Genomic DNA, 27,834 nt, shown 5'->3' with positions numbered 1-27,834 from the left:
GGGCTGCTCTCTCTGTGTCACACACACACACACACACACACACACACACACACACACACACACACACACACACACACACACACACACACACACACACACACACACTCTCTCTCTCTCTCTCAAACATAATGTGTGACCTGTTTATTTAAGCATGGAGGCTCATCCTTCCTGGACTCCCTGGTGTGAAGGGGTGTGTGTGTGTGTGTGTGTGTGTGTGTGTGTGTGTGTGTGTGTGTGTGTGTGTGTGTGTGTGTGTGTGTGTGTGTGTGTGTGTGTGTGTGTGTGTGTGTGTGTGTGTGTGTGTGTGTGTGTGTGTGTGTGAGAGAGAGAGAGAGGACAGTGGCAACATTCCTTGCCACTTGGCAGGTCACACATTATGTTTGAGAGAGAGAGAGAGTGTGTGTGTGTGTGTGTGTGTGTGTGTGTGTGTGTGTGTGTGTGTGTGTGTGTGTGACACAGAGAGAGCAGCCCCGTTGGGGTGGTCATTTGGTCATTTTTGCACATTTGGTAATTTTTTACACCTGGGGGTCCCCCAGGGACCTGGGGGTCCCCGAAACTCCGGGGGTCCTTGGAGGTTGTAGTTTGGCAGGCAAGGAGTGTGTGTGCAAAATCTGGCATGGATCGGGGCAACGGTTGCAGAGATATGAGCAGGGCAAAAGTGTGACGTGTGACGTGTGACAGAGGGAGTGACGGAGGGAGTGACGGAGGGAGTGACGGAGGGACAGCCGGTGGAGGTTTGGATAGTGTGCAAGTAACTGCGACCTACGGTCGCAATAAAGAAGAAAAAAAGAAAACTTGAACTGTCAAACTGATATGGCTGGAAGCCAACATTATCGCAATAAGAGCAAGCGTTGTGTATGTTATTCCTCATGGTAATGGTAAAATAGCAATGAGCTCATTTTTCTATACTGGGATTACCTCTGATTCTACAAATGCCTTCTACTCTTGAAGCTATATCGATATTGCGACATAGCATCTGTTCGACGGTTCATTCTTTCGCATCGGCTATGTTTTTGGTGCCATTTAGCAACGATTTCAAAGCTAATCTAAAGCTATAGACCCATCACTTCATCCCAAAGAACTACCGTGTATATTTTTTTGTGTGTGTGGTGGGTCTAGCTTGTTTTACTCAACTACATAACTCTCCTTGTTTATCAGTAGAGGCCTTGTTTTGCACAATGGGGCACCTTATGCAGTATATCGCTCCACACATCACAGTTAACACTTGGAGGAGGGTACAACACCATCATACAAAAGCCAAGCTGTCATTGTGAAAAAGTCAACGTCATTTGAAATCTGATCTTGAGCCATGCCAGGGCTACAGTATGTAATCTAGGAATGTACTTGACAAAGCAATGTAGGATAGCTATAGTCAGTGATGCACAGCCACTGACAGAGAGTGAAAGTGTGTGATGGGCCCTTCTCACTGCTGTGTGTGTGTGTGTGTGTGTGTGTGTGTGTGTGTGTGTGTGTGTGTGTGTGTGTGTGTGTGTGTGTGTGTGTGTGTGTGTGTGTGTGTGTGTGTGTGTGTGTGTGTGTGTGTGTGTGTGTGTGTAATAAGGGTAGCAGAACAATCTGTGCGTGTGCGTGCATGTCGTGAGTGTATGGGGGCATGAGCAGTGGTGTAAAATAACTAAGTACATTTACTTAAGTAATGTACTTAAGTACAATTTTGAGGTATTTGTACTTTACTTGAGTGTTTCCAATTTCCAGCACTTTTACTTCTACTCCACTACATCTCTGATCCAAATATTGTACTTTTACTCCACTAAATTTATTTGAAAACTTTAGTTAGTAGTTGTTTTATACCTTGGCTATTTGAAAATAGCCGATCTACAAGCTCACAACGCGTCGCGATGCGAGGCTTTGTGAGCTTGTTGATCTGCTATTTTCAAACATTTAGTACTTTTACTTTTGGTACTTTAAGTACATTTTAATGCCAATACTTTCATACTTTTACTCAAGTACATTTTGAATTCTGGACATTTACTTATAAAATGTCCAAAATGTTAGTTACAGTGAAGTATTGATACTTTAACAAAATGTGGGTACTTTTTCCACCTTTGGGCATGAGGGATGTGAAAGCAGATTTAAAAGTCTGAGTGATGTCCTCTGTCATTTTTCTGGGACATTACTACATGCTTTAGAACAGCCTTATGCTTGAAACCCTAAGCATAACCCCACATAAGGATGCTTATTTTCTTCCGCTCCAGTGTTACCGAATGCAGCCGTTTTCATTGGCAGCGCATGGACATAGACTTTTTTCCTCTCATTGAAATGCATTGACCAGATGTGGCCGGGTTTGGCGAGAACGGTCAGATTGCACTCACAATAAAAGCGTGTGAGCGATGCTTTTTTTGGTGGTTTCCCAGTGTTACTGTGTATGGGTATTCATCAGAAATAGTCTCACAAAGAGATCAGGTGTTGCGATGTGACATTTAATGATGATATACATCTGCTATTTCTGGTGAAGAGATTCGGTGTAGACAGGGAAAAAAAGTGAATCAAGTAGGCCTACAGTTGTAACTTAAGTCTCTAAGACCAGTGGTTTAAAGGGATATTTCACATTCTAACATGTTTGGGGTCATTTTAACGTCTACTCTGGCTTTTGCAAGGACTCCAGACAGTTGTTAAGTTGCTTGATTCAGTATTCAGATATTTGATATAAATTTCATCAGACACGCCCCCTTCCTACAGTATATAAACCCATTGTAACTCAAACTCCATGTCCTTGGTTCTGGTGAGTGATACTGTATTGGCCATCTAACCTAATGCATGTTTTATATATACATATATATATATATATATATATATATATATATATATATATATATATATATATACACACACACAGTATATATTAGGGCTGGGATGCGATTACATTTTTTTATCTAATAAATTACAGGCTCTGTGATTAATTAATCGCAATTAATCACATTTTAATCGCACATCGATATTTGACCTGAGAAGCTTTTTTTTTCAAGTAAAACACATTTTGTTGTACGAGTGAATCAACAAGTTTTTTAAAATCTAAATTTCGCATCACAGGGGCCAAGCAAAGCGCTCTGATCGGCTACTTCTCCCTTTGCGTTTGTTGTCTCTTCTTGGTTGGTGCATCGCTATGATCGGTATTAGATTTTTTTCATTTTTTTTAAAGAAAAATGAAAAGAAAAATGAAATAAAATAAAATACGTATTAGAAGGCCAATATCAGTCACTGCTCTTTTTTCCTCTGCTATCTTGCTATTCTTCTGTGCTGTTCTGCTGCTTGCTGTGCTGCCTCATGGAGTAGTTCTGCAATCCCACCGCCTCCCCTGCAAACCAGCTGTGGGCTCTGTCTCTATGATCCCCTTTGGGGATCTTGCCATTTCATTCCCTGTAATATCTATTTTGGCAGATTAAATATATTATTCGTATTTCCATGTTAGCAGGGAATGAATACAATTGAGACAGAGCCTTGATGCCAAAATGTATGTAGTTATGCTCATAGGTGTTTAGTATCAATATATTTGTTTTTCAGTTGTCTTGCAAGTACAGGTACATTCAGTCAGAGTTGTCTGACTGAAATTAATTTTTTGGTTCCTCAACATTATAACAGCAAGGATACAATATAGCTGGGGTTTTCAAAGTGGGTGACGGGGCACCCTGGGGTGCCGTGACGGCAGTCCAGGGGTGCCTCAGAATAATTCGATGATATTTGATAACCTTCCCCCCGGAATAGGGATACTGGGTTTCAAGTGGTTAAACGTCAAGTATAAAGTTATTTTCAGTCAGTTCTGATAGAAACCGATATTTCTCCCTGACCTAGCCTACTGTATCTCAGGTGGGAAGATGTGCATATTTGCGTTGCTTATGTAAGATTCTAAAAATTAACAGTGTGTAAATGAACAGGGGTGCCGTGGATGAAAAAGTTATTTACAGGGGGTGCCCTGGCCTGAGTCAAAAAAGTTTAAAAACCCCTGCAATATGGAATGGCACCAATAGTAAGACAAAGTCAAGTTATGAACACTAGTCATAGCATACTTTGAGGTGCTTGAAGGTACTGGTCTGTGTGCATGGTTCTTGGCTTGGGTCTCTCAGGAGCCTACAAGCTTTGTTGACACAGGGTACGTTGTATCCTGGACGGAGGGAAGCTCACTGTGATACAACTAAGCATCACTAGTAGCCTTTGGAGGTAAAATGGACAGGACCAACTACCGGTAGATTCCCCAGGAACAGAGCACTGTAGATGAGATTTCTGGGAAAAAGTAACCATTAGACGGAATGAATGAAAGACCTTTATTTTTATTCGATTTTCCCGAGGCATTTTCTTTAACTGCTTTTATTTTCAGATACTTCATTGTAGAGAGACAGGAAAAACTAAGGGCAGAGAGAAAAGAGACATTATGCGAGCAGCGAGACGAGACGGCGGCCGGATTTGAACCCTGGTCCTCATGCTCACAAGGAGTGTTATGGTCTGTGCACTAACTGGCGGAGCCACCAGGCACCCACAGGAGACCTTTATGGTTTATTTATGACCATATCTGTTCAATAACGACCGGTAAATCTCCAGAACCGTAACTATGACTCATGAGAAATCATTTTCTATTTGTCGTTGAGGAAAATAAATGGGGGCATTCATCATAGCCAATAGGGACTGATGCCTTTGCCCTGGAAAATCCTGTATCCGCCCACCCTCCGCTCCCAAGATTCACTGCGGGTTCATTTGTTGTCACCGCTCACTGTAACTCAGTGCAGGCAACTATTTGATTAGATCCTCCTGCGTAGGCCTATCTGCAAAAATACACACACATACTTGTGTATCATAATTTGCTCTCTGCGTCTGGCTTTAGGTTATGTCAATACGGGCTGAACCAACCCCAGACCCAATTACCTCGTGTCCTTGCTTTGCATCTTTGACTTTCACGCTCTAGGGCAGGCCCGCAACAACAACACAAACAAGCACATGCACACACTTGACACCCACCGCTCGATAACGTTGGGAGCAGATTGATGTTGATAGTGGGGTTTAGGTCTGTGCTAATTCGGAGGCAGGCTGTTCGTGGCAGGCCCTCACTCTGCTGGTATTGATCTGTTATGGAGAAGAAGCTGTTTATTTTCGATCTGTCCATGGGGCGAGAGTGAAAGACGGGGTGTTTCCTGGATGGGAATTAATGTTTGTATGCGTGCGTATTAAGTTTTAAGGAACCTCTAATAATTATTTTATAGGGTCAGTGGTTCTCAAACGTTTTAATTTCAAGGACCACCATGAGTCTGAGAGTGTACAAATGGAACCAAATGGACCGATCATTTATACACTCAGAGTTACAGACGTACAGAGGTATTTATTAGTTGCTTTCCATTGGTGCTGTAGAGATATTATACTTGTTGATTTTAATGGTGTTTTATTTTTTTATTTGGCTGTGATTTTTCCTGGGTATTACACCCAACTTTGCAACTGTAGCACAGAAATGATGGACCAATTACCGTTGGACCATTGATGAACCATTAATACAATACCTGAGATTGCATCATACATAAACCCGTATGAAATACCTGTACGAAATGCATGCACATCCCAAACATCCAGTGGGTGCTAATGTAGGTCAAAAAGTCCCATTAAAATTTTATTCAATGTAGTGAAATTTTGAGAAAGACAGGCTCATCCCAAATTAATCATTTATTGTTTTGGACCAAGTTTTTAATGGACAGAAGCAAGACAACTGACCATTAACAATGGCCTAATGTGTAGTGCACTGCTCACTATGCCAAGACAGGTTGCAGGAAATAAGATATAAGGCAGTAAGTGGTGCTAGATCAATGGAAATCACAGCCTATAGGCTGAAGGTTGAGGTATAGGGAAGCCTAGTGATAGTGTGATTGGGGGCCATAGATTTGTACCGACATTCATTATCGGAGCAGGCAGTCGGGGATTTGTGGTCAGGGCTTTACATGAGAATATACTGACATCGTTAAAAGCAGCTGAACACTGCTGGGTCCCTGGACACAAACTTAATTCAACTCTGACCAAAGATGATGCTATCTAGCTGATGTCCAATTACCCGTGGTAATCGGACATTAGATTAATCTGTTGTATTGCGTAGTCAGGCACCATTCACATCAACCATATCCGCCATTTTATTCTGATGGACAAAGAGGACGAATGCTACTTCTAAATACCTTTTTTAAGACCTTTTTTCCCCCTTTTTTCTGTCATAAAAATGCATCTTCATGTGGTTAAACATCAGCACAGAACCTACTTCTAGCTGGTGTACTTGCTTGCTTTTGAAAATAGCTTGTTGCGACCGTAAGGTCGCAAGTTACTATGAAAAGCTCCACCGGCTGTCTGTCAGTCAGTCAGTCAGTCAGTCAGTCAGTTCGTCTGTCCGTCACATCACGTCACACTTTTGGCCCTACTCTTATCTCTGGCACAGATGCCCCTATCCATGCCAAAACATTGTCCACATTAATTGTCTAACCTACTTTACATTACAGTATCTCCTTAAACCTGTTAACTGTTGTTAACTGTGGTGATGCTCTTTTGGTCGGGTATTAGCCAGACTGATAACATGGATTCACTCACACGTTCCTCCGCGGTATCAGACTTCGACACATAGGGAGTGAGGGGGAGAAATCAGAAAATGACCGGCCCATCCATGTTATCAGTCTGTGCCAGACCAAGAGAGCATGCAGTTTTTGTGCGGTTGTATAATAAAAGGTAGGGTGGGTGGAAGTGGGACTGAGTTACTAGGGCCCAAGGTGGAGGGGCCTGGAATTATTTTATACTTAAGCTATTGAACAATAGCAGATATACAAGCTTACAGTGCGGCACCGGATGCCTCGCTGCGAGCTTGTAAATCTACTATTTTTGAAAAGTTGTGAAAACATGTGCAAATCTATGATTATATGTATTTTTTAAACGTTTGTAACTCAAATTTTGCTTCTGGTGGGTCCCTGGAACGAAATATTTTGAGATGGGGTTCCGTGGCCAAATACATATCATTTTGGGGGTCCTTCACATGAAAAGGTTTGAGCACCGTGCACTGACATAGAAACATAGTTTTTGGAGCTGTGTGGAACACAAGCTCCCTATACGTGGCCGTGTGTGTGGGTATGTCTGCGTGTCTGTCTGTCTGTCTGTCTGTCTGTCTGTAGCCTACAGGACCTTTTGTGACCACACGAGGGCGCTGTTGTTCAGGCCAGGCCAGACACCCACACCCACACACTCACACACACACACACAGCTCCACTTCGAACAGAGGTTCTATTTTTTTTTTAAACGTAGGATTTGAAATATTCAAAGCACAAAAATAGAAGATCGAGTGCCGCGCTGTGAGCTTGTATATCTGCTATTTTTCAATAGTTAAAGTACCCAGGGCCCAGAATTTGGTGCAACACCCCTGATAATAGTTGCGCTCGTGGAAATAACAATCATCTCCTCTTCTTGTACTCCCTGCAGATGCTGGAGCCTAAGGTGGATGCCTCCTCTTGCGAGCTGGGCGGAGGCGTGGGCGGTCTCCACCTGCCCCCACGGAGCTCGGAGGGCGAGGAGAGCAGCCTGTACCCCTCCAGCCCCTCGGAGCCGCCCACCCTCGGCAGCCCCCACCCGTCGGAGCTGGAGGAGGTCTACAGCCCCCTGGGAGGATCCTTGGGGTCCGAGGAGCGCCACAAGGTGCCCCCGACGCCGCCTCCTTCCACCGAGGGCGAGGACTGCAGGAGCATGGAAGAAGGCAAGGACTACCTTCCTTACCTAGGACGACTGTAGCCTTATTTAACTGGAACTATTGTTGTACTGACTCTGACCTCTAAGGACCTTTCCAGGGAGGGTTACACTTTACTGTTACACTTATGAGCGTTGACTGTTTACACTTTATGTATATATTCTTCGTCCCCTTTCTTTGATGTTCCTTGCTCTTTACTGTACACTGTTAAACTTCTCTGTGACTTTGTAAATATCCTTAAACTGCTGTGCTGCCTCAGGGCGACTGATTTTCCCCCTTGGGATAATAAAGGTATCTATCTGTTAAGGCACCGACTTGGAGATGTGGAGGGACGGAGGAGAGGAAGGGAAAGGGAAGACTGACGACGACGGGGACATGGAAGAGGAGGATCTACAGAACGCCGGGAGTGAGGAGGTGGAGAAGGAGGGAGAGCCAGGAGAGGCGGAGGAGGCGGAGGAGGAGGAGGAGGGGGCGGAGCTGAACCTGAACCCGGCGGGGACCACGGACGAGGACGCGGCGTCGGAGGAGCCGCCGGACCCCAACGCGCCTCCCTCCTCCTCCTCCTCCTCCTTCGTCATCCCGGAGCTGCGCCTGGACCGGTCCTTCAGCGCCGACGGCCTCTCCTCCACCAACACCGACGAGGAGGCATACGACGAGGAAGAGGAGGAGACCGAGGAGGACGAGGAGGAGGACGAGGAGGTATGGTGTTCTCCTCTACAGCAGTGGTACTCAACCTGTGGGTCCCCAAATTATTTTGGGGGGTCCCCAGATGATGTGCAACATTGTTTTCTCAGTCAACTGTAAAAAAGAACATATAAGGTCATTTCTAAAGTGACACTTTAAAGTGGGACTTTTTAATACTAATTTAACTACTAATCTAAAATGACAAATTAAAAATTGGCCAAATTGTCAAATACTAGAATCTTGGCCACCCAAAGATTACATACATACAGTACATACACGCACACTCACAGAGACTTCTCGCATTTATTGTAAGATTAGAGGCTGAAATTGTGAAAATAGACGATCTACTTGCTCACTAGTTTCACAATATTTATCTGTGGAACCGAGTCACATTAAATACAATTCCAAGTGCTTGTCAGGGTGGGGGTCCCCAGTTCAAATATGTTTTTTTGGGGGGTCACAGCCTAAAAAGGTTTGAGAACCACTTGCTCTAACTAAACACTCGACAACATTGCAGGAGGAGGACGACGAGGACAGTGACGAGGCCTACCTGCAGCGCAGCGACAGCAAGCGGCGCAGCATGGTGGAGGGCGCCACCTGCGAGAAGCACGGCGCCGGCGGCCTGAGCGTGCAGAACTCGCTCCGCCGGCGCACGCACAGCGAGGGCAGCCTGCTGCAGGACCCCCGCACGCCCTGCTTCACCTCCGACAACGCCATCAACTGCCAGGAGGCGCACCACCACCACCACCACCACCACAAGGGCGGCTGGACGCTCCCGTCGCCCAAGACCCTGAAGAAAGAGCTGACCAAGAACGGAGGCTCCATGCATCAGCTGTGCGTGCTGTTCTCTGGGAGGAAGGTAGGCAGACAGACAGACGAATGTGTGCACACACACGCACTTGCGTACAACATGCACGCACGCGCACGCACGCACGCACACACGCACGCACGCACGCACGCACGCACGCACACACACACACACACACACACACACACACACACACACACACACACACACACACACACACACAATTGAATTATTTTGTTTGCACAGAAAGCGCAATACAGATAGATCCAAACACTGATCAGAAGAAGGTTACATTATCCTCGTCCATTACACATTGATGACATACATCTACAGAAATTAGACGCATGCACGCACGCACACACACATTATTGTGTTCAGTTAATGCATGTCAGAATCCAAGCGATTCAACTCCATTTGAGAACACTTAAATTGTGGCCTTTTATTGTGCATTAAAGGCCATAAAGCATTTCACTAGAATGCTGTTGTTGGAGCCAGCAGTGGAGAATGAGATCCCCACGAAATGTGACCTCACGGTATCTCCGTTTGGTGTAGCACTGTTAAACATCTCAGTTGGAGGTTATCACTCTGTCCTTCTCTGTGTCGACCTTCACTCTCACATTTACAGTTTCTATTTGTATTTGTGATAATTGCGGAGGTTGATTGTGTGTGATCTTACTCGTGTGCTAATCGGACATGTACATATAACGTAAAGTAAAAGTTCCAGGGCATGTTTGTTACCTTACCTGTCATATTTCAGCAATCACAGGGGTCATCTGATACTGTAATTCTAGTCTTGTGCAAACTGACATCTCAGTCGATTGGGGTAAACGTTTGTTTTGGGAAGGTTTTATGTTTTCTCTGTGACTTTTTTCACCCTCTTTCCAAATCGAGAATTATGGAGGCTGGAGTTTTGACAGCGATTTGGCTGCAAATTTGTCTCATCTCGCTACTCAAGATGGACTGTAAAATCCTCAGTGTGAGCTCAGAGAGTGTTCAACCGGGACCCAATGGACATATAAGAGTCGGTGTTATAAAAATCCTTTACAGGTCCATTTGGTTTCATTAGTCTACATTAGGACTTTACTTTCGACCTATTCACAGAAAGAACACGTTTAATTATCCATCATGGAGGGCAAAAGATACTATAGTGAGATGGTAGTTATCCATCTAACAAGCTTAAAGACCCCATAAACAGAATGGGGTCTGTTTAACCCAGTGGTTCTCAACCTTTTCAGGCCGTGACCCCCAAAATAATCGTATTTTAACTGGGGACCCCCTTACCCTGACGAGCACTAAGAGTTAAGGAATGACATTTTGTATAACACGGTTCTATTGTGAAAATAGCAGATCTACATGCTCACAACGCCTCGAGGCGTTGTGAGCATGTAGATCTGCTATTTTCACAATTTCTGCCTCTACTATTTGACAATTTGACCTTCAAAAGTCCTTAAATTGTCATTTTAGAAATGTGCAGATAGATACCTTCTATACACTTAAACTTTATGTTGATTTGTTTACAGTTGAGTGAGAAAACAATGTTGCACATTAAGTTAATCATCTGGGGACCCCCCAAAATAATTTGGGGACCCCTCTGGGGGTCCCGACCCACAGGTTGAGAACCACTGCCCTAACCCATGAGTAGGCCTATATACGCAGTATTATGCATTAAAATTTTGTCAGACCGGGGCGTCCACCGAAGGCAGTGAATTATTCTTGGAAAAAGATGGTGATTATAGCATGACACATTGGCCTTTTGAAATGTAAGACACTGCTGTAACACTGCTGTATAGTGCCCCATGTGTGCACGTTTTTTTGGGGTACTATTCTATCATGTGACTGTGCATGGGCCCCTAACCTGGCTGCTGGTGTGACCATTGTAATTTTTAATACAGGACATCCGATATCTTATTCCGTGCGAGAGCACAGAACACGGACATCGGGGGCCAATTTCCAAATAACATTTCGTCACTGTCGGGCAGAAACCTCGTATCTCCAAGTTTCAAATTTGGATGTTTTTTCGCAAAGTAAAGCCCTGCTTCATCATACAAGGCCGTTGCACAAAAATAGTGAAAACAGCAGATCTACAAGCACACAACGCCTCGCGGCGCGAGGCGTTGTGTGCTTGTAGATCGGCTGTTTTCACTGGTTTAAATCATTTTTAAAATGATAAATGCAAAACGAACGGTTTTGGACATACAAGGTTTTCACCCAACAACGACGATTTGTTCCCCTTGCAATATGCAAGTCCCATGCGAATAGGGCTTTATGGGAGAACCACTGCTTCCACATCCACTTCACCCTCATCTCCTCCCCTTCTCACCACATGCACTTGCACGCACACAGGCACACAGTACTACAAGCTGAGGGTTGGACATACTGGCGCTCCTTTGACACCTCTGTATTATCTCACACGGCCACATATCATGCAGGCTATGTCATATACTGTATGCTTGCTATGACTTACAGGAAAGATGCTCTACATCTCCTGCAAGCAAAAAAAGACAGTGCTTGGATTGTGTGCAGATGCTGATTTGTGCTCGTTTCCAAAGACAGTGTGACACCAAGTGGTCAAAATGGGAATAGCATTCCATGCATTCTTTAGAATAGCAATGTTGGTTGTTGATCGCCAGTCAACTGCTAGTTATTCTTAATTGAATTGTCAATCATTTAAATGATTTGTACATTTCTATAGTGCTATTTTTGCGTTTACACAATGACAGGATCTGCTGCTTTCACCCATTTAGACCGGAAACCCCATATGCGTAACCTTTCATCCCTTTTGGGGTTGTTGTTACAACGTACAGTATCCACAACTTTCCAACATCCCATCGTGCGTTGCGCAGAAGGTGTGCGGCAGCTTCCGGCGCCGCAGCCGAGTGTGATCTACAAGTTCACAACGGTCGCATCTGCAACGCGACGTGAGCTTGTATGTCTGCTGTTAACCGGAAGTGTCCCGCAGATAATGCTACTGTAAATTCTCATGGAAACAGGTGGATATAGCAACGTATTTCTCTTTGTAATTTTTTCAGGATTTGGAAGGCTTTAGAATCGGCCTCAAATCTATCAGTCAGCAATTGTATTATCCCTGGTGGTTTACATGCACATAGGATAGGATAGGATAGGATAATGACATGCAGTACAACACAAGCTGGCAACAAACGGCAGAAGTTGAAGATGAATGATAGAGAAGATCAACATGAAATCTTCATAAATTCGAATATACTTGCTCCTTAGAGCAAGTTTGATCTGGATAGCTCAATACAAACGTGCATTGCATGGTAGGTCATTAAACTATACTGCTGTAAGTGCAGATGTGCCTTATTTAATATAAAATATAGACAGTGATTTGGACTAATGGAGAAAGAGAGCACACAATAAAGTCATCAGCGTTAATTGAATCGATCCATTTGCACCCATAAAGGGAGCTCTAATAGTCAATTTGGTTACATTTACGCACTCTCAGAATTACAAATGGATCATTTTACTGTGTACAGATTACAGAAGAGAGGCCATAAACAAAATAATTAGAGTTAATATTTACTCCCTCCAGATACTTTTTAAGAATGTAAAATACTCTATGGTTGATATGTTGTAACATCGTTTTCCAAAACTCTGAAAACGGCTGGCAGCACATCCATTCTGGATCTATGAATATTAAAATATGCAAATGTAAGAAGCCTCGCTTTTTGGAAGGTAATCCACCATCACCACCGAAACCAGGTTTCAGCGAGTGGCCAATTTGCATGTTGGACTATGATAGGTTTGTGGTGGCTGGTGGGTATGGTGACATCCCGCAGCTGGCTCTGACACTTTTGGAAGTACAGAGAAGTATATCGTCACTGTCGGACAGAAACCTTGTATCTCCAGGTTTCAAATTTGTATGTTTTTTTATTCATAAAGTAAAGCCCTGCATGCTTCATCATATAAGACTGTCGCTCAAAAGTAGTGAAAACCGCAGATCTACAAGCACACAACGCCTCGCAGTGCGAGGCGTTGTGTGCTTGTAGATCGTCTGTTTTCACTAGTTTGAATCATTTTTAAAATGATAAATGCAAAACGAACGGTTTTGGACATACAAGGTTTTCTCCCCCGACAACGACGATATGTGACAAGGGCACTCTGGTGGCAGGTTCTGCACACATACTAATCTGCATAGTCAAAGTCATGCATGCTAGGACAGAGGTTTCCATCCTTTTCTGGATCGGGGCCCACTTGAAAATCTTTTCAGCCCATTTGACTCTGCAGCCGAATGTCTGCCTGGTGATGTGATCTCATGGGTGGGTCGCGTGCATTTTCTGAGCATGTTTATGCTAATAATCAAGTTCAAGTTCCTTTATTTGTTTGTCCCTGAAGGGCGATTTGGTTTGCAGCAAGACATAACAGAGGCAGACATGAGTCACAAAGAAGACATAAAAACACACAAGATAAAAAAACGTGATAACCTAAAACACATAGAACAATAAAACTCTGGGTGGCCGTTCAAGGTATCAGTGTAAGTGCAAGTAACCGCCAAGCAGGGCCAATAGCATTGAAATTCATAACAAAATGTGTAGTTAAGTCACAAAATAAGCAACAAATCAGTTGAAAGAAATGGTAAATGGTGCATTGGACCGATGCAAACACAATGTAAAGTAACAGGAAAGGTGATACACCATCCCCTACAACCACACCCTCCCCTGGATGATGATGCGTACGTCCAGAGACAAATGAACTCACCTTTCTGAGCCTATTCAGCCTAATTATTCAAAAAACTACAGATTACAGAAAAAACACTGAATGTTGAAAGGTCAGTTTTTTTAATGGTGTAGGCCTAATTGAGGTCAGGAAACATGAAATAAAGCCTAAGAATATAAATAAAAATGTCATAAGACCTTTAAGTTCCTATTTGGTATCACTATGAAATAAAAAATCAAGGTTTTAAAGCAAAGTTACCGTGCTGTTTTTCTAACATGATTTCTTTCACATTTGCCAATTATTTTGTAGGCTCACTTGCAATACCCTCATGGCCCACCAGTGGGCCCCAGCCCACAGGTTGGGAATTGCTGCTCCAGTAGGAGTTAATTGTAGAATTTATACATGTACTCCGTCAAGACATTTTATTTTTATTGCACTTTTCATTCACAGGGAATCTCGGAGTGCTTGCAAAAGAAACATTCTAGCCTAATCAATAATATAACCTTAGCAAGGTTTAAAAGCACAGGAAAAAGGAAATAGATGATAATTTTGCACGAAAAGGCCTTCATGAATAGAAGGCCCGGTCCTCCATGGTGCATAGGTTTGTACCAGGGGAGGAATCTGTTTACTGATCTGAGGGTACGGGTGGAAGTTTGTGTTTGAGTTTGTGGGGGCTTAATTAGTTCCTGTAAGTAAAACCAGTGTAGCCAAAAAAAAAGAGATTATTATTAGATTATTATTATTATTATGTAACCGCTATCGTCGGTGCACGACACCATCATATGACAAAAGTAAGGCTTAAGTTCACTCCGTTGTCTCAAGAGTAGAGGGCGCACCACTCCACCTCATCTGTGTCTTCATCCAAGCCAGTCAGCGATGTGCAAAGAAGCCTTAAATGGCAGTGTGTGTGTGTGTGTGTGTGTGTGTGTGTGTGTGTGTGTGTGTGTGTGTGTGTGTGTGTGTGTGTGTGTGTGTGTGTGTGTGTGTGTGTGTGTGTGTGTGTGTGTGTGTGTGTGTGTGAGCACTGAGCAGGACGGACTAGAGGAATGCAGCAGGCAGTAACTGGAGCCTATTGGTCTTGGCAGATTCAAGGGTGATTTTACTACCTATTGGCGTCATGGGCCCAGCTCCTTAGGGCCCTGTGTTTCCATTATTTAGAATGACTCTATCTCCTTCTCCTCCCTGTGCACTAATCTCATGACATCTCTAGGTCACAGAAGATGTGTGTGGGTGGGTGTGTGTATGTGTGTGCATAACTTTTGACCCAGTGAGCTTTACAAGGCCAATAAAGGCTTGTTAACACGTCCATACACAAATGAGCCTCCATGCGTACGTACGATGCGTCGCCTCTACGACGCCCTCCCAAGGTCAATGTTTACAAAGCCCAATTACCGCAGGTGCTCATTTCCAGTCCGTCGGACGGACGTAATCTCGTTTCTCAGACAAAAGTCATGCGCCCTCCGCATCAGCAGCATCACCAACAGACGTCCGCTGGAAGGGATGACAGTTTGATTCATTCCAGTTATGTTACCCGAACCCGAACTGGCAAAGTTTCAAGTGCTGTGGCAGTGGCCCTGCCTGCATACTAGGAAATTAAAGTTGATTTGTGTGGCAGCATTGCAACAGCAAGGCAATTCCATGTGCTTGAGACATTAAGACAGAGCGATATGACAAGACAAGAAGAAACACATTATAAAAGAATACTTAAAGGAGGACTTTGCCACTTTTCAACCTATCTTCATATAATACGTCCTCACTAATGTTCATAATAAAATTGCAAGCAAAAATTCTACTTGGTCCAAGTCTCTTAGGAGAGCTGTGGGAAGTTCAGAAATCCATAGTCTTGTCTTGTGACATCATCGTTTGACAGATTATTTTTTTAAACAATATATATTTTTTAATATTTTAGATTTTTATTATCGCGTGAATGAACAATAGCTTCCACTTTAACATTGCAACTTTTCAGGAATAGAAAGCCTGCATTTTCTATTAGCTTGGATTCCCCATTGATGATGTCACAAGACTATGGATTTCTGAACTTCCCACAGCTCTCCTAAGAGACTTGGACAGAGTAGATTTCTTATTTTATTTATTTATTATTAACATTAGTGGGGACCTATGAAGATAGGTTGAAAAGTGGTGAAGTAATCCTTTAAATGCAATGTAAAAAAAATAACGCCCAGGGTCAATGCCAATGTGACCCTGGGCGTACAACAAACTTTGTGCAAAGATGTAGGCCAAGCTTCGTGTCCCGTGAAGCATTTGGACAAACGAACAAAGCCAGATGTTGGAGCTTAGCTCCTTCCAGGAGCACCACTCAAAAAAACTGTGATACTGTATACCAGTGATTCTCAACCTTTTCATGCCACGACCCCCAAAATAACCATATTCAAAGTAAGCCATTTACCATGAGAGGGAGTGGGTTGTTGGCTGATTTTCCACTGTTTCAGGGTTGTGGCACGAGGCGATTTACCACTGTTTTAAGCCAATCAGAATCCAGTATCTGAACATGTGACCACAAAAAGTGGTAGAACTGGGGACCCCTCACACCCTGACGAGCACTGAGAGTTGAGGCATTACATTTTGCATGACACGGTTCTATTGTGAAAATAGCAGATCTCGCGTTGCGAGGCGTTGTGAGCATGTAGATCTACTATTTTCACCATTTCTGTTTCTAATGTTTGACAATTTGGCCAATGTTTAATTTGTCATTTTAGCTGTATTAAAAAGTCCTTAAATTGTCAGTTTAGAAATGTGATACCCTCTATACAGTCTAGTCTACACAATTAAACTTTATGTTGGTTTGTTTACTGTTGAGTGAGTGAAACAATGTTAAGTTAATCATCTGGGGACCCCCCCAAAATAACAGGTTGAGAACCATCGCTGTATACCAGTGATTCTCAACCTTTTCTGGATCAGGGTCCACTTGAAAATCCTGAAAGTGTCCGTGGCCCACCCATCTGACCACCTAACACGACAGCCATGGCCAGTGCAATGCACCTGCTCTTGAACGTGTCTGCAGCAACAGCACTACATGCAGTCCGCGGAACCCTCGCGGCTATGCGGACACACCAAGTATAGTCGGGCCTTATGTCTGGGGTCTGAATGCTTTTGCAGACTGCCAGTAGTCTAGGGGAATAGAGAGACAGTTGGCCAATCACCCACTTCACATGCACCCCGGTCGCTCCCTTAGAAATTTGTCATTCATTTTTAGGTTGGCATACAAGTGTGTTGCTCAGAGCATTGAATGGCTTTTGTTTATCTTCACGGGGTAGTGAGAAATCACTCCTCAGTGGCCATAAATTAATACTGAATAGTACTTAAGAATGAAAAAACGAATATGGCATAAAGACTGGCCATCAAGCAGAACATAATGCCAATCACTGTGTAGTGCATTTGATTACGTTATTTTGTAGTGATGTGTGAATGTATCGTGATTATTATACTCTCTATAGTGGACTCATCCCACAATGCATTGTGACTGTTCACTAATGTTCAACTTACATACCGCTGCACTCCTCTCCTCTCCAACCAGTGTTTACTTTGTCCTCTCTGCCTTTTTCCCCCTTTTATGTAATGCCTTTGGTTGTCTATCATCAAGGGAGAGATGGCCGGAGACAGACAGAAAGCAGGACCAGAGAAATGCACTTAGGACATTTACACGAGAGAGAGAGAGAGAGAGAGAGAGAGAGAGAGAGAGAGAGAGAGAGAGAGAGAGAGAGAGAGAGAGAGAGAGATGTTAAGAGTACCTAGAGAAAAGCACTTACATACAGTAGGAATATGGTCAATGGTGCTCATCAGTCTGTCCAAGTAAAAGACTATGACATAAGTTGTCCTTGTCCTGACCTACATTTGACCTAGTTCTAAAAAAAAAAAAAAACCCTAGCATCCACAATCTGCAGTGTAAAGATCAAACGGCATGGAACGTTGGCACTGTAATAATATAAAAGGATCATTGTGCCTCTATCGTACGTGGTAAAGTGACGTAAAAGAAGGTGGTGGTGAATAAAGACTGCTGCTAGAGTGCCTCCGTCACGGCTTGATGGGAACCATGACCTAAAGGACTGCAGGAGACTAAACCACTAGACGTCTGTGTTGCTACTATCGGCTGAATCCATTTGAACTCCTCCTCGTTCATGTTTCCTCTCATGCCATCCAAATCCTTAACCCCTCTTTCCTTTTCCGTACATCCATCACACTCATACTGTATACCTGTCTGTTTGCCCTCAGCTAAGCTGCAATCTGGAACTTAAGGCTATTTTAATCACACTGGTTTTTTTTTACATTTTAGGCCACTACACGGCCCTCGCATCTTCAATTTACAATTTAGGAATTGAGAATCAGACGCATCTAGTCCTATATTGCGCTAATCAGAAGATCAATGCCCACCGGGTTATGACCATTTGAAACCTTGAACACTTTTATAACTGCTGTAGCACCCCATATGTGTACAATTTAAAAAAAGAAATGTGTGTGACTATATTCTCATGCATGGCCCTTGAACCGTGTTAATGGCACGTTTGGTGCTGTGCTGAGCGGGAGATGTTTGGTTAACTATGCAGAGGTTGCAATTTCCTCTCTTGCGCACATAAAAGTCCCATTGTACAACGTGTCAATCTACTATGCCGAAAATAGTAGATCCACTAGCTTGTAGGTCTGCTATTTTCAGCGAGTGACGTGGGGAACCAAGCGGATCCATTATGGGTCATTTTGTTTCCATTTGTACTCCCTGTCTTAAATTAAAGGACAACTCCTCCCTAAATCACTTCTAGGCTCATTTTCCTACTTATATTGATCCCAAAAGACTGTCCATGGGGGGTCTATTAGGCAGAAATGCCCCTGCTGTCCAGTTTCCCCAGCAGAACGCAGCAGTTGTCATGGCATAGAGTTGAGCCTATAAGCCTATCGCTATGACACTAATGTTGTGGTCAAAAGTGTTTTATTTTTGGAGCTGTGTGCAGCTCCCTATACGTGGCTGTGTGGGTCTGTCTGTGTGTGTGTCTGTCTGTGTGTATGTAGCCTGACTTCGGCGCGTAACTAGTGCCGCACCATTTACGCCACTCGCGCAATATATACATCAAAATGTGCGGCTCGGCCGGGAATGGTGTTCTATTACCTTTCGTTCCGATCCGCCTTACCATGCCGACGTAATCGGCAAAAAACGACGCTTAATTGTCCCCATTGACTTATAATGGGACAATGCAAGAAATCACTTTCAAGTATTTTTCTCTCGTAAACCATAGGAGCTACAGTTTCAAACCTCGGAGAGGAGATTCATAATGATTTTAAGAATGAATCGAAAAATAATTACATCACTCGGCCTCATGGTGGCGCTATAACGGCCCACTTTACGTTTTGCCCCGTAACTCTTGAACCGTAGATCGGAAAATTAAAATTATTTTTTCCCTGGATTCCCTGGGTCAAGACGCATCTCCCCATATAGGCCACGCCCATTTGCGCCAGGATAGATTTTCCGCCATCTTGAATTTTCTCCAAAACACACTTTTTGCTCCTTTTCCTACATATTTTCTTCAAATGTCACAAAAATCGGTACACACACACACACACACACACACACACACACACACACACACACACACACACACACACACACACACACACACACACACACACACACACACACACACACACACACACACACACACACACACACACACACACACACACACACACACACACACACACACACACACACACACACACACACACACACACACACACACACACACACACACACACACACACACACACACACACACACACACACACACACACACACACACACACACACACACACACACACACACACACACACACACACACACACACACACACACACACACACACACACACACACACACACACACACACACACAGCTCCACTTCACACGGGTGTGATTTTTTCATGAATGTGTTACTAGTTGTCATTACAAATACATCCATGCCTTTGTTGTCCCACACAACAACCCGTTCACCTCCTCTGCTTCACCCTCCCGACGCATTCCCAACTCGCTTTCTGCTTCACCCGTGCGACGCTTTGGAACGTCTACTGTGTCTACGGTCGGACGAGCACGGAGAGTTTTAGTACGCCGACATGTGTTTACTGGAATATTTTACACTCACGGCCGTGACGGGGAATCGACCCGGGTCTCTGGATTAGCGTCATCATGCTCTACCGACTGAGCTAACGAGACGACTGAGAAATTCCTTTTTTTTTGTGCTTTTATCTTTGACAACGTGGATGATAACGTAGTCCCTTCTTTGAGCCGTATTCGGACGCAGAAGCAGTCCCCTGGTCAAAATTTACTATTCTGTCCATAACGGCACATAATTCGGTAACGCCGCTGAGTCGGCTCATGCGCCGTTCACACCGTTCGCTACTGCTCCCTCGGCGGCGTCTCTCGGCGTTCATCGGCGCCTGAGACGGCGCGGCTCCGTCGTTTATAGTGGCGTGAGCGGTAGCGACGGGTGGCTGGTAAACCGGTAAGCCCTTCAGAGCAGTATTGAATCCTGCTTCGGGAACTACTTTTTTTTCCTTTCTTCTTAGACCACCCAATGCGTCCAACCCTTGAAACAGTATAGGCAATCCCAAAGCGTCTATCGTCCGACGCTTCGTACTTCACAACGTGTCGGTTGTATGACGCTTTAGAGGTGAGAATGTGTTGCACACAAGCCACCACAATCTCATAAATAATGTTTTGGGGTGAGCATTCGGCACAAGTGCCAATCAAAGTGACTGTACTGGCCAATCACAGGGCATCTTTTCCGGGACTTGGCAAAACACATAAAAGCCTAACATCTGTTTAGCAGAGCGTGATGGCTTGTGTGGGACAACAATGACATGAATGAGTTTGTAATGACAACTTGTACCACATTCATGAAAAATAAAAACACTTTTGACCACAACAAATAGTGTAAAAGCGAGATGCTTATCGACTCCACTCTATGCTATGAGAACTGCTGGGGAAACAGGGGCATTTTCTGCCTAATAGACCCCAGTCTTTTTGGATCAATATATGTAGGAAAATTAGTTCAGAAGTGATTTAGGGAGGACTTTTCCTTTAACACAGATTGTACAGTGGAGATTACGACCCCCAGTTTGATATGCATTAGTTCACGGACCCCCATAGGATCATTTTTATTTAATTTAAGTTATTTTTAATCTTCCTACTGTAAAATCCTCAGTGTGTAGTTAGTTACTGTAATTCAGGGGGTGTACTATGGACCAGTTATACACTCCCAGAGCTGTAAGGGTCCATTTGGACCTCTGGTGGTCCCCGGGCCCCACATAGAGAACCTAGTGGTTTATGGGTTTGTCTTCTTTGTACGTTGTTTGAAATGTGTGTAAATATTCAGTGCCTTTTTATGATGTTTACTGTTATTTAGTTTGGTGGCCTACATTCCTGCGTTGTGTTGTGCTTATGGGATGTAAGCAAATGAACCCAGGCCCCTGGACACAACTCATTATACATTAACAGTTGTGCATTCAGATGCTATAGACACACACGCAAGCACACAGCGCACGCACGCGCGCGCACACACACACACGCACACACACACACACACACACACACACACACACACACACACACACACACACACACACACACACACACACACACACACACACACACAGTAACACAGACAGTGTGATGGAATGGACACCTGGATAACTGCAGGTACCGGTATGTGAATTCAATGAACGTTTATTCGACATCTTTACTTTGTGTGCGTTAGGGATGGGACGATACGCGATATTATCGTTTATCGTGATTAAAAAACACTCAAGATAATCGTATCGTGGAGATTTAATTTATCGTGATATTGTGCTCCGTCATGCACTGGGATCAATTCACCTTTTATTTGCCGAGCTGCATATCCGGTACCACTTAAACCCTCTATATAATAGGTAAACGGTACTTATAATATACGTACTTGATACAGTCTTTTTTTCACTCTCTATCAAATGTCTTTGCCAAAAAAATACACAATCTACAATCTCATAACACGGCGCAACGCGACGCATTGTGAGCTTGTAGATCGGCAATTTTTTGGCAAATGTTCCACCCCAGGATAATGGAATTTGATTATCACGATAATATCGTAAATCGCGATTTAATCGTTATATGACATTTTCATATCTCTAGTGTGCGTGTGTGTGTGTGTGTGCATGTGTGCGTGCGTGCATGTACTCACGCGCACGTGTGATGTGTGTATGTCCGCTCGGAGTGGACATACATTGAAGTCAGAGTGATGGACTGCGTGATGACAGAGGAGTATACAGTGCAGTGGTATCATGTGTCCAACCCATGGTAACATTATGTAACTGTACCACTGCATTCTATGCAACATCAGTGGAGACGGTGGCACTGTTGTCTTTGGCCCAACATGCATCTATTCTATTCGGTGCACATGTGATACTTGATTAGACATGGAAAGTTATGAGCAAAAGTACGTACAGTAAATGCTTCTCTTTTCTGCAGACAGCACAGCATAACGACAGGGGTTGTTGTGAGTGAGGCTGAGAGAAATCAGTGAGAGAAGAGACAGTTTAACAACTGGTTGAACACTGAGGACTCCCCTCAGTGTTAACTATGGGTACAAGAGCTATCAATGTAATCCATCGAGTTAACGGATTCAATGAAATAATCAATTATTAATCGATGCCTATTTTGGCATCGATTTTTGAAAGGTTTTATAGAAAATGTCCCAAAAGATTATAACTGATCTACCAGGTCACAGCGCATTGCATCGCATCTGCAAGCTCACAATGCATTGCACGTTTCTTTTTTTTTTTTTTTTTTGCAACTTGAACACTTGGGTTTTAGCCGAGTGTAAGAGGTAGTAGCTGCATGGTGAGAGACAGTGAGGAACACAGTGGAACAGAACACTTAATCTCTACACAAACATCTGCTTCCATTCTAATGGCTTTCTCTTTTTTTCGAACTGGTTCATGGCATCTGTCAGTGTTAATTCATCCATTTGAGTTAAAATGTCACTGCGAGCTTGTACTGTAGATCGGCTATTTTTGGCACGCAACACCGGCACTCAATGAAGTATAAATCAGGCTTAAAGTCATACTGTGTGTTTCTTTCAATTAAACAAAAGTTATGTTTTATGTAATCTTTCACAGACGTATATTTTTCACGATGACACTTCCGCATGAATGTGTTTTATTTTTTACAACTTCTTTAAACACTAGTGAACTTGACTCTGAGGAAGATGTATAGCAACAAAACGTCAGTCTTTTATCTAGTACAGGCAGTGTTGTTTTTGATAGCAAATTGATTTAGTTTTAGTCATAGTCTTTTGAATAAAATGTAATTTAGTTAGTCATAATTCAGTCACCTGAAAAGGTTTAGTTTTATTCTAGTTTTAGTTGACTGAATATCATAAGATTTTAGGCGACTAAATCTACAGTTGATTTAGTGAACTAAAATGTATTTTGGCAGGCATTGATGGCATAGTAATGACTGATCTTACACTTGGTTGCGTGCTGAAAATAGCCGATCTACAATCTCACAACGCGTTGCAGCGTGATGCGTTGTGAGCTTGTAGATCTGCTATTTTCAGCACGCAACACCGGAGAGCAACCAAACATAAAATGACTCTCTTCTCCATTAGTCCCTCCCCAACATTTTAGTCTAGTTTTTATTTTGTTGACAAATATATTTAGTCTTAGTTTTAGTCATCACAGCTTAGTTTTTATTTAGTTTTCGACAGTGAAAAAAACGCAGTCGACAAACATTTTTTGTCATAGTTTTAGTCGACAAAATCAACACTCAATCAGCCTCAGTAATGTTAATAAAGACACTAGTGTCAGAGCTGATCCAGTGTGTTCTTCTTTTGATGCTGTTGTGTCCTGCTACTGTGACACACCGGAACAACCTTCACACTCTTTTTATTTGCTAGTGTCGATTTGCTGATTCTGCACCCAGTTATATAGTCTGGTAGGAAGATAGGCCTCGCGCGCACCCGAGAGATATATTTTTCTAACCTACCTTTTTAGAATCCTTAAGGTGTCTAGTTAATGAATTTTGATGTTCCCAGATCCAATTATTGTCCCATATATGTTTTTTTTAACCATATGTTGTGTCCGTCCTGGATTTTTGGCTGTGAAAACGAATGACTTTAAATCAACATAGCTCCTGAACCATACATCCGACAGAAACCATTCACCCCATGTTATGTTCGTCTTTGCAAGATGAATTGATTGATATGAAGATTTGCCATGGTTCCATCATGTTTAGTGCATTAAAACCCAAATAAACACAAAAAAAGTCAAAATTCGCCTAAACTGGATCACAACAACTCCTCCCCCATGCACCCAAATGATATATTTTTTCTAACATTTGCATTTTTACAATCTTCAAGATGTGTAGTAAACAAATGTTGATGTTCCCCACTTGAAATATTGACACATGTATGTTTATTCTGGCATAGTGTTTGCTATAGTGAATCTTTACAAATGCAAAAAAGAGAATGTAAAATCTACATAAGGTCTTAACTATACATTATTCTGAGACAAATGTCCAATTTGTCTGTTTCATTTTGGCATGAGGCATTAAGGGAGATGGCTAGTGACATAATATGTACATGTATGGATCATCAATGCTCAAATAAATGCTAAAATGCAGACAATTCAATAGGCGGATTTACATGAGGTCTTAACTATACATTATTCTGAGACAAATGTCCAAGTGGTCTGTTTCATTTTGGCATGAGGCATTGAGGGAGATGGCTAGTGACATAATTTTGTACATTTATGGATCATCAATACTCAAATAAATCCTAAAATGCAGACAATTCAATAGGCGGAATTGGGACAGAGGACATTTACCAATACAAATGAAGGAGTTTATGTTTATTTTTTCATTTTTTTTAATTGTTATACATATGAATGCTTTAGGTGCTTGATACACATATCCCATCGCCAATTCAAAATATAGTGCTAGGTTTAAATTTTGCCTACAGTCTTGGATATCTGCAAACATTTAAAATATACATGTCTTAATTAATGATGCATAGACAAATTACCCTATTTTGTTTTATTTTGGCATGACATGTCATGCCAAAATACCATTTCATGCCAAGATTTGATTCTAGACAACCTCAGGTTTCCAATGGAACCAACCTTGTCATGCTACCTTGTCTGGCAGGGGGGGGGGGGGGGGGGGGTAAATGCCTAATGATTCAAAGATAGACAACATTTTGGCAAGGGATAAACGGCCATCACCAATTTTCAAAAGGACCCTTGAGCTTTCGCGTAGATTCATGTGAATGGAAACGTGTGAAGGCCTCCCCTGTACAGACATGCCAAATTTAGGACAATCTAATGCTGTGTTGGGTAAGAACCATGCAGTTTTTTGTATTCAGTACAAATATGTAATTTACGCCTTTTGTAAATCTGTTTATGAACACATACATTAATTACTGTAGGCTACTTTCTTTACAGGGGCGGCATAGCTGAATGGTTGTCCCAGGTTCGATTCCAGGCAAGGGTAGCAATGTTGATCTGTGTGGAGGAAAATAGGTATCTATCTATCTATATAGACCACTGCACTGCATCTCAACTCAATTAAAAGCACATTTAACATGACCACATTGACCAGGTCATCCATATGCTGTACAGTAAAAAAAAACATAACAATGCAGTATAAATAGACATTAGCCTAGCATAAAATACCAATGAATACCAAAAGCAAAACATTAGCATGTAAAGGAAAATCATGGACTGCCAGGAAGGTCTTTAATATAAGATAAAATATCAGTCGACTGGGCAGCTCTGATGTGTAGGGGCAAGCTGTTACAGAGCCTTGGGGCCAGAGGCTGTCCTGCATAGATCACAGTAGTGCATCTGTTGACCACTGTACTACATCTACAGACACTACATCGGTCAGGCATTGACACTAAGGCTTGCCCACCTGCCCCCGGCAGGTAAATAAAACGTCAGGGCAGGTGAAGTTGGCTTTCAGGTTGCCCGACAGGGCAAGTGCTCATTTGAGAGGCGACACAAATGTCTATAAACACAACACCAGATATCTGTCTAAACACCTGAACGTGGCCAGTGCGCTGTGTCTTCTGGTCTGTGGAATGTAAAATAAGAGCACTATTTACTATAATGTGCTGTTTTTACTGTTGCTACATTTAAAAAAATAAAATAACAAGTGTGAAACCATAGACATATTCAATCATAGCTAAAGTATTTGGATTTAGGTGTATTGAGGTATGACATTTTATCGCACAGCCCCAGAAAGTAAAGAAATAAGTGTTAAATTGAGCGGTAATTAAAATCGTACCCATCATTTTATAATGGACGATATACTTTTCGGGCAAGTGGGCATTACCTTCGGGCAAGTAGAAAATGACCTGTACTTGCCCGATGGGCAAGTGCCTCTGAGACCTTAGTGTCAACCCCTGTTGGTCAACAGATGCATTTGAGTAGTCTACAGATGCACTAATGTGGTAAACAGAATACAACACACAGTTGCACTAGAATGGTCTACAGATCACAACAGTGGTCTACAAATGTATTACAGTGGTCTATAGATGTAGTACAGTGGTCTATAGATGTAGTACAGTGGTCTATAGATGTAGTACAGCGGTCAAAAGATACACTACTGTGGTCTATGCAGGACAGCCTGGGACCCCTCAGGCTCTGTGATAGCTTGCCCCTACACATCAGAGCTGCAGTCTTTATTAAAGACCTGCCTGATCTTTAGCTGAGACTGGCAGTCCACGATCTTCCTTTACTGATGCTAATGTTTTGCTTTTGTTTATTTTGATATTCTATGCTATTTATATTGCATTGTTATGTCTTTTCTATTATTGTTTTTAATTGTACAGCACTTTGGGTGACCTGGTCATGTTAAATGTGCTTTAGAAATGTGCTTTTAATTGTGTTGACGTGAGATGCAGTGCAGTTGTCTAGATAGATAGATAGATAGATATTTTCCTCCACACACATCGACATTGCTACCCTTGCCTGGAATCGAACCTGGGAAAACCAGGGACTCTGGTTCCCCAGGCAGGCTCCCCAACTATTCAGCTATGTTGCCCCTATAAAGACACTACAGTAGTTAATGTATGTGGTCTAAAACAGATATACATTATTACATATTTTACTGGATTAAAAAACGGCATGGTTCTTACCCAACACTGCATGGGATTGTCCTAAATGTGGCATGTCAGTACAGGGAAGGCTTTCACACATTTCCGTTCACATAAATCGAGGTGAAAGCTCGATTGTCCATTTGGAAATTGGTGATGGCCGTTCATCCCTTACCAAAATGTTGTCTATCTTTGAATCATTAGGCATTTACCTGCATGGCAAGGTTGGCTCCATTGGAAACCTGAGGTTGTCTAGAATCAAATCTTGGTATGAAATAGTATTTTGGCATGACATGTCATGCCAAAATAGAACAAGATAGGGTCATTTGTCTATGTGTAACCCTGGGTTCGAACCCGGGCCTCGCACGCGAAGTCCAATATCTTAACCATCGCTCCAAAGGGATATCCCTATGGAACAAGGGAGATACTAGACTTTTGAGGCTTCAAGGCTGGGGCTGCGACTCTCTCCGCCACATTCACCCCCCTTTAGACCTCCTCCTATGGGGAAGACCGATCCGGGACAAAGCACCATTGTGCCGCCCCACCCGGGCTTCGAACCTGGGCCTCCCACGCGAAAGTCCAATATCTTAACCATTGCTCCAAAGAGCTATATCTATGGAGGGAGATACTAGACCTTTGAGGCTTCAAGGCTGGGCCTGAGACTCTCTCCGCCACGTATGCATATCATTTAATTAAGATGTCATGTATATTTGATATTGTTTGCAGATATCCAAGACTGTAGGCAAAATTAAAACCTGGCACTATTTTGAATGAGGATGGGATGTGTGTATCAAGCACCTAAAGCAAAGCATTCATATTAACACTTTGAAGAAAGAAA

General features: G+C 42.9%; 1 protein-coding gene and 1 long non-coding RNA gene across 3 annotated transcripts in view; one reads left to right on the top strand and one right to left on the bottom strand.

Annotated features, from left to right (window-relative positions):
• LOC308299483 overlaps window positions 1-27,834 on the bottom strand; it is a 711,129-nt gene that overhangs the window by 285,215 nt on the left and 398,080 nt on the right. The gene's annotated exons all lie outside the window — the stretch shown is intronic.
• The window catches only part of rgs3a (regulator of G protein signaling 3a), a gene marked incomplete at its 5' end in the record, with an annotated part of 265,534 nt that overhangs the window by 171,530 nt on the left and 66,170 nt on the right, over window positions 1-27,834 (top strand). The window contains 3 exons of one of the 2 annotated variants that reach the window (XM_080742558.1): window positions 7,438-7,739; window positions 8,029-8,398; window positions 8,901-9,242. In XM_080742558.1, the coding sequence (XP_080598684.1) occupies window positions 7,438-7,739; window positions 8,029-8,398; window positions 8,901-9,242 (1,014 nt within the window). Of the gene's footprint in view, window positions 1-7,437; window positions 7,740-8,006; window positions 8,399-8,900; window positions 9,243-27,834 lie in introns of both variants that reach the window. The other variant, XM_080742559.1, reaches the window with a different exon arrangement.

This window comes from Nannobrachium achirus, assembly GCF_963921795.1.
Source record: "Nannobrachium achirus genome assembly, chromosome: 15".
NCBI classification, from domain to species: domain Eukaryota; kingdom Metazoa; phylum Chordata; class Actinopteri; order Myctophiformes; family Myctophidae; genus Nannobrachium; species Nannobrachium achirus.
The sequence above is the reverse complement of the archived record's forward strand: the minus strand, read 5'-3'. Positions and strand labels throughout refer to the sequence as shown.